This window comes from Cajanus cajan, chromosome 11 (genome assembly GCF_000230855.2).
Source record: "Cajanus cajan strain Asha chromosome 11, NIPB_CcT2T_4, whole genome shotgun sequence".
NCBI lineage: Eukaryota > Viridiplantae > Streptophyta > Magnoliopsida > Fabales > Fabaceae > Cajanus > Cajanus cajan.
The window spans coordinates 4,047,771-4,060,221 of NC_138527.1; the positions used below are offsets into that span (position 1 = coordinate 4,047,771).

Here is a 12,451-nt window from a genome sequence, read left to right on the forward strand (position 1 = left end):
GTTGTTGAAGTCTGAGGAGGTTTTTCTATTCAAAGAATACTTGAATAGTTGCTTGAAAAGGCAAGTAAAAAGATACTTAGGTTGAGCCAGAAGCGACCTGTGAAAAAATACTTGTATCTTTGCAAAGATAGTAGAACATGATCAACTTGATCAAGAACTAGACGTAGTCTCGATGGTTGAGAAGAACCAATCATATAAAAAAAACCTTGTGTTCTTTGTTCTTGTCTCTTTGTTTACACTCTGTAAGGTTTAAGATACTAATTTACTGTTTCAAAAAGTATTGAGTTTTTTTATTGACAGTATTCAACCCTTTTCTAGTGTCTTTATTTTTCTACATGGACGTAGTCTCGATGGATGAGATGAACTAATATAAAAACAACTTGTGTTCTTGGTCTTTTTGCATCATCTACATTCCTAAGACTTACATTACTACTTCAATGTTTTGAAGAAAGTGTTAAGTTTTTTTATTAACATTATTCAACCCCTTCTAGTGTCTTTATTTTCTCCACAACTTATGCATAGATAATTTGTAGAAACCCTCTTTTACTAGCTTCACCAAAATCTTAATTTTAACTTATGCATAAGCGGGTTTTAGCTTATGAGAAAGAGTTTAATTCAATTTCTTTCGTATTTTTTTTTCTCTTAGATGTATTTCTAGAGAAATTTATCCAAACATGTCCTTAATATTTTGAACGTTAAACATTTTGACTAAGAACCCACATTTAATTCACTCAAAATTTGAATTATTTAAATTTAATTAAGTCCGTTCATACATTTGTGATATTATTTTTTATTTACGTTTTGTAGAATAAATATAGAAATTTTATCTTTAAAAAAAAATTACCAAAACATCTGTGCTTATGTGGACTTACATGTTTGAGCGTTTCATACACTAGGTGAAGAAGTTGAAAGACAAATCAAGAAAATTGTTGGAGTGTCATGATTGGGTGTAGTTTCAAAGAGACCTAATGGGGAAGGTTGACATTTAACAACGCTTAGATACATTGATGCTTTTGATTTTACTAAACTCTTCAAATTTTGTACAATTAATAAAGTTATTAACTTTTCACAAAAATCATTTATATTCTAACATTTTCTTAATTATTTGAGCTTTTAGATGTTAATTATTGAAATTTTGATTATTAAAATTTAAGCTTCTCACTCCAAAATTTTATTAAATAACAAGTATGTTGACTTATGTACTTGTAAGAGTTGCGTCTGTTTTTTTATATGTATTAAATTAAAATAACATTTTAATGTAATAATAAGTTAAAAGATTTATTTTGATATTTTATCATTATCTATATATCTATATTTTTCAACAATATCCTCATAAAATCACTTGTGATATTTTTATTAATACTTTATAGTATAAATATATGAAATTTATTTCTTAAAAAAACTAATAAAATATTTATCGTCATGTACATCCAACTATGAGGATTATTTTATCTTTTGGACGTTAACCATTTTTATTCTAAGAATCCACATTTAATCCATCGATTGAGATTTAAGTCCCTTCGTACATTTGTGATATTATTTTTATATATTTTTTGTAATATAAATATAGAAAATTTATCTTTTTAATAAAATACCAAAATATTTGCACATATGTAGACCTAAATGTGATGGTTGTTCGAAATTTTTTTTGAGTGTTTCTAACGGGCCAATAAAAAAAGTTGAAAGATAGATCATGAAATTTGTTTAAGTGTCATGAGTGGATATAACGATTAAATACAATGATTCTTTTGATCTTATCGATCTCTTTAAAATTTGTACCGATTATAAATACTAGTTTTTCAATAAATAAAAAAATCATTTATAATCTAACATTTTAATAGTCACTAAAAATCACTCACGTAAAATTTGTTTGTGTCATGAAAAATCAGTCAATAATAACCTCATTTTAATATAGAATAGTAAATGTAGCAGTTTAACAAAAGGTGATAGAAGTGCAACGAAATGTTGATTTATATAAATTAAGAAAGATGTTTAACATATAAATGTTAAAAATATGTTTGATGAACAAAAATTCGTTATTCATAAATATAAATTAATTTTTGATTATCAAACTACATCGTTCTAGATTATCTACTCATGATGAACGTATTCATAAAAAAAAAAAATATAAAAACAATATATTTATTCATTTGATTTAATTTGAAATTCCTCAAACAACTCAGATTCTGAAATCACCATCACCCTCCTCTTGCATTCCAATCCAAAGTCTAAACAAGCAAAGCCATGAATCCCTCCACCTATAAATTGTCTATTTGTATCACCTCACTATTTCACTTGTCTCTCTGTTTCTCATTCCTTCTTCACTTTTTGACTCCAAAAGAGGAATGACAAAAAAAGAATAAGTCCTTCCCAACTGCAAGTCACAAAAGCAAAAGACCCTTTTGTCATCCTAGTAACTCTGTGACACCAACATGGGTTCTGTTCCTGCAGAACTAAGCCTAGATTTGAGACCCACTTTTGTTCCAAAAACCATCACTGATTTTCTCTGCCACCTTTCCACCACCCCAAATGCATCTCACAAGAAGTCCTTGCTCGATGACTTTGTCCACAGATTGGAACTTGAATTGGCCAAGATTCAAGCATTCAAACGCGAACTTCCTCTCTGCATATTCCTCTTAAATGATGGTTCGCTTTTATTTACTCTTATAATAAAAATAAAAACATGTTTTTTCTATGGTTTAGACTTTAGGCAAATGGGTTGAGGTTGTTTGGGATGATAAAACCATGGACCGACATAAAGTTGTTTTCGGTTTATTAGTGGTCTTAAGTTTGAGTTATGAATATATAATTTTGTTGAATACTTGAGCCATATCGTTCTTATCTGATTCAAGTAGAATTGTCTCGGGATTTTGTAAAATAAAAGAGAAAAAGATAAAATTCAGGTTTGAAGTTTAGTTGAAAATTGAGGTGTTCAATGGGCTAATGCACAGTATTTGTTTCTGTGTTTGCAGCAATTTCAGCTTTGAAGGGGGAATCAGCAAAATGCAGGGAGCAGAGGACTGAACCAGTGTTGGAAGAGTTCATTCCCCTGAAGAAAAGGTGTGATCAGATGGAGGAAATTGAGAAGGAGAAGGAATGCAGGGATAAGAGGAATTGGATGAGTTCTTTTCAGCTTTGGAACAGTAATGATAATAATAATAATAATAATAATAAAAATGCATATGACTGTGACAAAAGACAACACTATATACTAGAAAACAAGGTACTATTGAATAAACAGGAGGAGTGTTTATTTTGTTAGGTGCTATAAAAATAATGAATTTACATTTTTTTTGTTTGTTTTTTGTTATTTGATCATGGCAGAATGATGGAGAAGAAAGACAACCTGTGGCCAAGGACTTGTTCCAATATTGTGGAAATGGAAATGGAAATGGAAATGGAGGGAGTGGCTTTGTTATGCCTTTTTCTACATACATTGCAACAAAGGAAGATAAGGAAGATTGTGTTGTCAATGGACTTTCTCTTCAGACACCTGGAACTGCAGTGAATAACACAATGGAGGGATCTGATTCCAGAAGCATCTCTTGCAGGGTGGTTTCCTCCACTCCTTCACCGCCACCGCCGCCGCCGCCTCAGCTGCAAAGTGCCCGGAAACAAAGGAGGTGCTGGTCGCCGGAGTTGCATAACTGCTTTGTTAAGGCTTTACAGGAGCTTGGAGGTTCTGAAGGTTGGAAATTAATATTTTTATTATTGACAGCAATAGTGTTTGAACTTATGATCATGTGCATATTAACGTAACATCAATTGGTACTGGGACATGAATTTCAATAGCTAGTAGTGCAATTATTTTGCATCTTAGAATAGGGCCTTTATCAAACCTAGCATCTTGATTGATGGATTATTATATGGTTGAATTGAATGTGCCAAAAATGTGTGCTGGTGTTAGAAGTTGAGGATTTGATGCTGGAAGTTTTTGTGTGGATATGAAAATAATTTATCTGCTTGATGCATGTTGAAGTCGTGAATTAGGTGAAGTTAGGATGAGTCTAGAGACAGACAGGAAATTTTACATATTTCATTGGATATCATATTATGTCAGTCACACTGAAAGTTCTTAACAAACACTGATTTAACAAATCATGATCATGTTATCTCTTGTTTGGTTCATAATTGTCTAATTTAAATCTCTGGGTTATACTTTTGAATTGCAGTAGCCACTCCAAAGCAAATTAGGGAAATGATGAGGGTTGATGGCCTGACCAATGATGAAGTAAAGAGTCATTTGCAAGTGAGTTAAGGTTATTCCATATTGCATAGTTTTCAAGGGTAATGTTTGATTGGAAATTAATTAATCTATGGTTGCAGAAATTCCGACTTCATATTCGGAGAGGTCCACTTGCTACAGGTGCAACTTCTGTTGGAGGATTGTGGAGGCAAAGTGACTTCTTCAAGGGCACCAGTTCTGATTCTCCTCAAGGCCCTCTTCAGTTAGCTACACAATCTGGTGAAGGGACATCCCGAACTGAAGGTGACAATCTCATAGATGATGATGTAAAATCGGAGTTATAGCTGCAATGCAACACTCACATTCACAAACATGCATGCATAAAAGGTGTTGTATAAACAATTTTCTCACCAAGAATTTTGCAGAGGATGGATCTATGCATGAAGAGAGGCTTTTGAAATTTTGAAGGAACTGTTTTTACATGATGCTCTCATCATTCTTTTCTTTTCACCCATGAGAATAATGTAGTGCTTATGGAGAAATTACTCCAACATCTTGGATGGGATGTCTAGTGTTATAGATAGATTTCGGACTTAATTGCTTGCATGGTTCATATTTTAAATCTTGCACCGATTGCAATGGTGTCAAAATACACCTAGTTTTTATTAAAATTTAATTTTTTAATTATATTATTGATGTGAAATATTTATTAATTTATTAATCATTATTTTTCATTTGTATTTTTAATAAAGTCTTTAGTGTCAATTATGTTTTTTTTATGTTCATAATTTTTAAATTCGAAATCTTATTTATAAAAATTGAATCTAGTTTCATTTAGACCAACGAATTATTTGATATTAAAATTAATTATATATATATATATAATTATTTTTTTAAAATAAGTTGATATAAACCCTAAATATGACGAACATTCGATATGTTGAACTTTAATATATATATATATATTTTTTTTTATATTTCAGTTTTGTGAGAGTGCTTTTGAAATATAGGAAAATATTTTCTTTGAAATAATTTTCTTAAATGTGGTCTTAATAGGTGGTATGGTATAGTCCTAACCATGCAAATAAAGTAATATAGCACTAGGTGTATATATAATAAATAAATAAATAAATACAAATTGGGACCTCCTTATTTTGATAATGTTGTGTTCTAAGTTCATTCATTTGTTGAGTTAGCAAAATGTGCCCTTCAACATACAGATACATGAAGTCGGATCCAGAGAAATCAATTTTTTATTATGAAATTGTCTTGTTTCTTTGTCTATAAGGTACTCTATCATCGAGTATGAGGGTTGTTGTCTAGGTTTAATTTAATGACATGTGACATGTTATAACTGAAGTTGACAATGTCTTCAAATTAAGATTATCTTAAAATACTTATGCGGGTTAGGGAAAGAGGAATTTATTGGGAATGAAAAGTAATTTATCGATTTCTATTTGGAGTACAATTTTCATGTAGCACATTATAACAAGAAATAGAAGAATCACATGAGAATAATATTCTCGTGCTCTTGTGCATACTTTCTCCTATATTTGCATCATCACTGTAGACCTGAAGCATTGGTATCCAATGAATTTAATTAGCTTAATTCAATGTCGTGTTTAATGTGAAAAGTAAAGAAAGTAACTTAGTGAATTCACCCACTGACCTAGCACCAACCAGTCAACTGAGTCACCTGATTCAACCTTCTCTTTAGAAATTTTATCAATATTCTATTATCTCAGTCAAATTTAGAGCTTAGTTATTTAACGTTTATTATTATAAAATATCTTCTTATTTTACAACATTATGCGAATAGTGGTAGTTGTTAGTATAAGTGTTTGAGTTCAATGACTATATAGTATATTATGCAAAACCCCTTATGGTATATATTTAGTATAAAGTTTATCCATTTAGCTAAGCCCTGTCATGAGTGTGATGATCGTGTAACAAGTTCGCCTTTCTCTTACGGAATAGACGAACACGGTTTGAATGTTTATCTTGTTGGAAGGTGCATGACAAAACAGTCACTCTCAAAACAAAATAATAGAGAAGAATCTTGCAGAACCAAGGAGCCCACACGCTCATGTTTCATCCTCAAGTTTTAACAATAACTCCAAAGATTTATTATATAATAGCCTATCATGATTAGTTGAATTATTTATTAGCATCATTTCAAAATTGTATTTTTATTTTATCAAAATCATATCATATCATATTGGATATGAAGTTGCAACTATCACTAAATTATAACAATTTATAAAAGTAATAATATGTGTTTTTGTGTATATAAATTTTTCAACTAATGTTTTTTTATTATTGTTTGCAAACTACTTTTTCTCATTATCCTTCTTTTTTACTATTTTTTATTTAATTTTTGTTTTTTTTTTGTCTTCATATAATTTTCCTTACTTTACATTTTAGTCCTTATAATTTAAAATATGTATTTTTAATTTCAATATTTATATTTATTAATTTTTTTAGTTTCTATAAATTAAGATATAAATTTTTGGTTATTATACATTTTTTTAATTTTTTTATTACTTTATTTTAACATTGTCTCTCTTGTATTTACATGGTTGGGGTATGGTTGAGATATTTAATTTTGTAAAGATAAAAAAAATATCTAATGTCAGGGTAAAACAAAAATACGAAGTATCAAAAGACTTAATTTAAAGTTTAATAAAATAAATTCGATGTCAGAATTACAAAGTTGAATATTATTTTCATGTTAATACAAAAAATTAAATAATATTACAAAAAAATTAATGATAAAAACTTAAAGAATTAAAATATTATAAATATACATTTTTACACTAAAGATCTATGTTAAACAATAAAGATTGAAAAATATTAAAAATATATTATAATAGGAACTATAAAAAGGTATATTTTAAATTATAGTAATTAAAATATAAAGTAAGAAAAATTATAGAAACTAAAAACTAATTTAACCTAATTTTTATTTTTTTTACGTCACATAAATCTTCAACAAATCAATCATTTTATTATTTTTATTTTTAAATAATAGAAATACATAGTGCTTAAATCCCACTATAATTTCTAATGGGGTTCACTATAAGGAACTACTTCCTTTAATGTAATAAATCATGGTTCAAATTCTCAGTGAGAAAAGTATTCACAATTTAGTAATTCACATTACTTTGAATAACCTGTATTTGAAGGAGTATATCTTTTGAGATGAAATTATATTATATCATTCTAGAATAGAAAATGATGCAAAGCTTTAATTATGACTTGCAATCTCACGTTAATGCACAAGTAAAAATGATAGATTCTCGGTCATAATCTTTGTCATCTAAATTTGGCTAACATAATTTAAGTATATGAGAAGACTTGGAAAATTCTTTCAAATGTTCTTATGATGCCTCTCTTATTGGGTATAATATGCGGAGAATGGTATTATTATATAAATAATCAAACCATGAAATCATATGGAAAATAAAAAAAATGTATTAAGTATATATAAATTAGCTTGGTCCCACCCATTTCTTGAAAGATTCTTGAAACCAGCCAAATGATAGTTATCCATCTTATGGTATGAACTATGAAAGAAAATATAATATATTATACACACGACACAATATTACAAGTATGAAACAAGTAAATGCCACCAAAAAAAAAAAAAACCACTCAGAGAGTTGAGTTTGGCAAAAAGATCAACTACCATCCTCCAATATTTTATTAATTTTGCTACCTAACTTGAACATATCTTATCTTGCTTTGTCCCAAAATCTAAGCGAAATTTGATTGGGTTTAGCATGTTTCTGTCTGTTTTATGCATTCAGAAATCTTGGCAATGGAACATTCAAGAACAGTTGAGAATTTAATTTTCAAGGGTTGATCTATGAAGCATATCTTAAACAGTTTTCATTAATTAATGAGATGGTCGTTCAACTTTTTCTTTAATAACAAATAATTTATTGACTTTTCTTTTAATTTTTTTTATAAACCATATATATTTTTCACTCTACATTCTTGATTGAGGTGCTTAGGACTTAACAATAAAATCAAAGTTTAGTGGTCTAAGATTTGTAATAAAAAATTACACTAATGATTAATATTTGTTTTTTATATAGATTGTAAAATACTGTTTTTAAAAAAAAAACTGACTCGAGTACTATTTTATAGACCATTAAATCAATATTTTTTTAGATTTTTTTTTGTAAATGTCTTAAAATATAACAAACTGAATAAAACAAACTCTTCAAAATATAAATATAAAAATTTTCATTTTTCTATATAATGTTTTGAATTTATAATTTAAAGGTAAATAGATTAATATATAATATCAGTAATATTTTATGAAAATTTTAAAAATATTAAAATAAAATGTAAAAAATAAAGTATTAAAGATACATGATGATATAATAATACGTTATTTTGTATATTATAAGAGTCAAACATAAATTTTATAATTATAATTAATTATTATAAAAATAAGCTTGGTAATTCATATTATAGTTGAGTATATTAGTTATTATCTTTTGAAAGAGAAAGTGTAATAAAAAGTCATGTAAAAATTGATACTTTGTAATGATTTTCTGAGTCTGTTTGGACAAATATTTTAAAACTTTATTTAATAAATTTTATTCATTAAAAATTTATATTATAAGTGTTTAAAATTTAATAATTTTTTGTATTTGAATATACATGTTAATAAGTATTATTAAATTTTTAAAGTGTTTGAAAGTATCATTATTTAAACATTTATAAATGTTATATATGACTTTAAAAATTAAAAACTTTCAAATTAAATTTTTTCTGAAAATAAAAAAAAATAAAAAATAACTAAAAAAATTTTAAAAATGATATTATACATTAAAATAATATTAAAAAATAAAAATATAACAATGATTCACCTAATTTTAGCTTATAAAAGAGTAAAATTTATAATATGATATGAGAAATCAATTATATATAACCATGATTTAAAATTAAAAACCATAAATTTTTAAAAATAAAATCCTAACATATATTTTCAAAAATTATATATTGTATAAATATTAAAAACAATATTATCTTATATGTGATATTTTAGAAAGAGAAAAAATAAATTCAATTTTTTATTGTAATAGGAAAATAAATTTTTGAGAGAAAGATATAAAAAAAATTAAAAAAAAATTGGACAAGAAGAGAAGAAAAAAATAAAGAGAACCAAAAACTTTTGAAAGGGAAACGGAAATCTTTGGAAGGAATAATGAAAAATATATAAAACTAGATTTTAGTGAAAAAATAAAAATAAAATAAAACTACTTATATGAGTGACAAAATTTGAATTTGAATATTTTCCAATAAAATTTGATATAAATTAAATAATAAATTATATTAGAGAAATTATCAAAATAAATTTAAAATATCTTATAGACTACTCATAAAATATTTTATAAATTTATTCAAACACTTTCATAAACACTTATAGAAAAGAATAAATATAAATAAATTTTTCATAAACCTTTCGAAACGTACCTATATATTGTAAATATGAGTTGATTTTAAGAATTTTACTTATTCCAAACTCTTTAACTTTTCATGTTTAGCTGCAAAAAAAAATACATAACTAAGAAAAAAATTATTTATTATAAACTTTAATTATATAAAAAAAATTATTCTCACTATAAGAAAATATCCTATAATAACACACATTTTATAATGATATAATATTTTTTATTAAAAATTATTTTTATTTATATAATAAATATAATATATATTAATATATTATTAAAAAGTATGAGTATAATTTATAATAACATTTAAAATATATTATTAAATTTTATTTCAAATCAACATTAAAATTATATATCTATATTTTAAATAAATATATATTCACATATATTTTACCTGGTAACGCTTTTTATATATCTAACATTTTTTTGTAGTATCGATATAATCAACATGCTAAAATATTAATTAGTATAAAGTGAATACCACTACATAAAGATTTTTCTTGCAGTAGTATTTATTTATTTTTGACCGATACACCAGTAGTATTATTACTTTCTCTTTTAAATTATAAATTCAAAATATTATATTATAAAGTTAAGTAATCTTTGTTTTTATATTTTATATTTTGCAGGAGTTTAATTTTCGTTTATTTATTTTATAAAATTTTAAGAAACATAAAAAAATTATTTTATTGATTTCACAAAGTGACTTAATCCTCTCCGATTTTTGTTTGCAAGATGGAAGTTTTTGGCTGATAAGAGCTAGTCAGCTAGCTAGGATATCTTTTATTTGACTATCTCATGAATTGTTTGTCACAGTTACACACGTGCTGTGTGTATTTATTAGTCTAATAACTCGTTCGTTGCACTATTAAGATTATAATCTATGATTTTTTATATTATTATTTTTAATGCATTTCATAATATTTTTATCATATATATAACATAAAATAATTATAAAAATTGATACATGTTCAAACATTTATAAATCTTTGTTATTTTATTTTATTTATGAAAAATTGGATGTTATACTGGTTGCCTAGAGTACATAAATTACAATATCATATTCCTCTCATTGAACCTAATGACGCAATATATCCTGACAAGAGTTCAAGTCTTCCCATATATAAGACTTGAAGAGTTCTATGCTTCCAATATACTCCTTGTGCGTGCCTTATTCTTTTAATTGAAGCACAAAAAAGTAGTAAGCACATTGGCATGTGTAGACATCCAATTTCGTCCGAGAACATACAAACAAGGAAATGGACTTCTATTATCAAGGAAAGGAGCTTCAAAAGCATGAAAATAACAGAACATGACATCAGAAGACATAAAGCCCAACAAAGGATAACTTAGTAGCCTAGAACAGGTTGTTTCCAAAACGGAACGGCATGTTCCCAAACTAGAACGAACTGTTCTCAAACTGGAACGACCTGTTTTAAAACTGGAACGGGTCGTTCTAAAACGGGAACGAGTCATTTCAAACCATCAAAAAGGCCTAAAACCCTAGTGTGGAACGGGTCGTTCCAGCACAGGTTGTTATAAGTAAAATTTGAACCTAGAATGGGTCATTCCATTTTAGGAACAAGTCATTCCAGATTCTTATTTTCCCCATAACGGACTGGCCCAAAATGGGCCGTTTCAAATCTGGAATGGGTCATTCTGGTCAGTCCTGATGTCTATAAATAGACAACTCGGGCACTACTCCAAGGGTCGGGAAATTTTGTATAAGACTCCTTTGAACTCGAAAATTCTCTCTCTCCCTCCTATTGTATTTCTTGAGATTTGTGAGGTATATTGTAGTGTAAAAGGTTACCACAAAGCACCTAAAGATCTCCATATTTGAAGATTCAATAGAGCTTGTTTAAGATATATTTCAGTCGATTCTCTCTTATTTTCTCTATTTCCTTATTTCAAATATTGTTATAATAAAAGCAATCATGTAGACATTTTAGGATTAACCGTGTAATTTAAATTTCAAACATGTAAATAGAAATTCATAAAGAGGATTAAATATTTAAATTATTAATTCTTACTATGCTAACTTCATCATAAGGATACCGATTAAGGGCATTATAGGGGTGTTTAATACGTTCCCTACACGAAATCGACCCCCGAACCCAATTTTGGTTATCAAGGCCATTATTGGATCTTTAAAAACCTTTTCTTTTCCTAGTATTTTGAGTAAAACATTGGTGGCAACTCCATGAACCTATTTTCAAAAGCATTAATCAAGGATTAGTTTGGTATCCTGGAATTCCTTAATTAATGATATTTTTAAAAGGATGTCTAAACCATTTAGTCTCGAGATCAAAAATTTTCGGGTTGCGACAGATGGCGACTCTACTATGGAAGTTTTAAGAGGGTCAGGCCCAAATAAATGATGAAGTTAATAAAATAAGAATAATAATTTAAATATTTTTCCCCTTTGCCTTGTTTATTTTCTTTGTTTGGCTTTGATATCTGTTTGCTTGTTTAAATTTTGCACATGCTTGAATTAACAACTGTACACAAATCATAGCACACAACAGTCCCCCTACACCCAGGGGCATGAGGGTATTAAACATAGGGAGTGGTTGATGTACGACCGGCCCAAGTTTGGCCTTGGAGCCTGCGATCCTTGTCAGAAATGACACTCAAGGTGATAACCGGTTACTCTAGCCCAAAATACTACGACATACCTTAGAGTTTGCCAGGTGACTATGACAGAGATATTGGGTCTCTATAATGAGGGCACCTTGGGGGCCTTAAGACCAGTGAGATTAGAACTATCGTATACAATGCACTTTTCTTAGCAAGG

The 12,451-nt window shown here is 27.5% G+C and overlaps 1 protein-coding gene across 2 annotated transcripts; it reads left to right on the forward strand.

Moving 5' to 3' along the window:
- The first annotated feature begins 2,170 nt into the window (after window positions 1-2,170).
- Window positions 2,171-4,783, forward strand: LOC109813148 (myb family transcription factor EFM). 2 transcript variants are annotated; one of them, XM_083067000.1, is made up of 5 exons: window positions 2,171-2,646; window positions 2,973-3,223; window positions 3,325-3,688; window positions 4,176-4,249; window positions 4,327-4,783. In XM_083067000.1, the coding sequence occupies exons 1-5, from the start codon at window positions 2,433-2,435 to the stop codon at window positions 4,528-4,530; spliced, it is 1,107 nt and encodes a 368-aa protein (XP_082923126.1). In that variant the 5' UTR covers window positions 2,171-2,432; the 3' UTR covers window positions 4,531-4,783. The 2 variants fall into 2 exon arrangements, with proteins under 2 accessions (XP_082923126.1, XP_020232871.1); XM_020377282.3 differs by having other exon boundaries at window positions 2,172-2,646; window positions 4,173-4,249.
- Window positions 4,784-12,451: the final 7,668 nt, after the last annotated feature.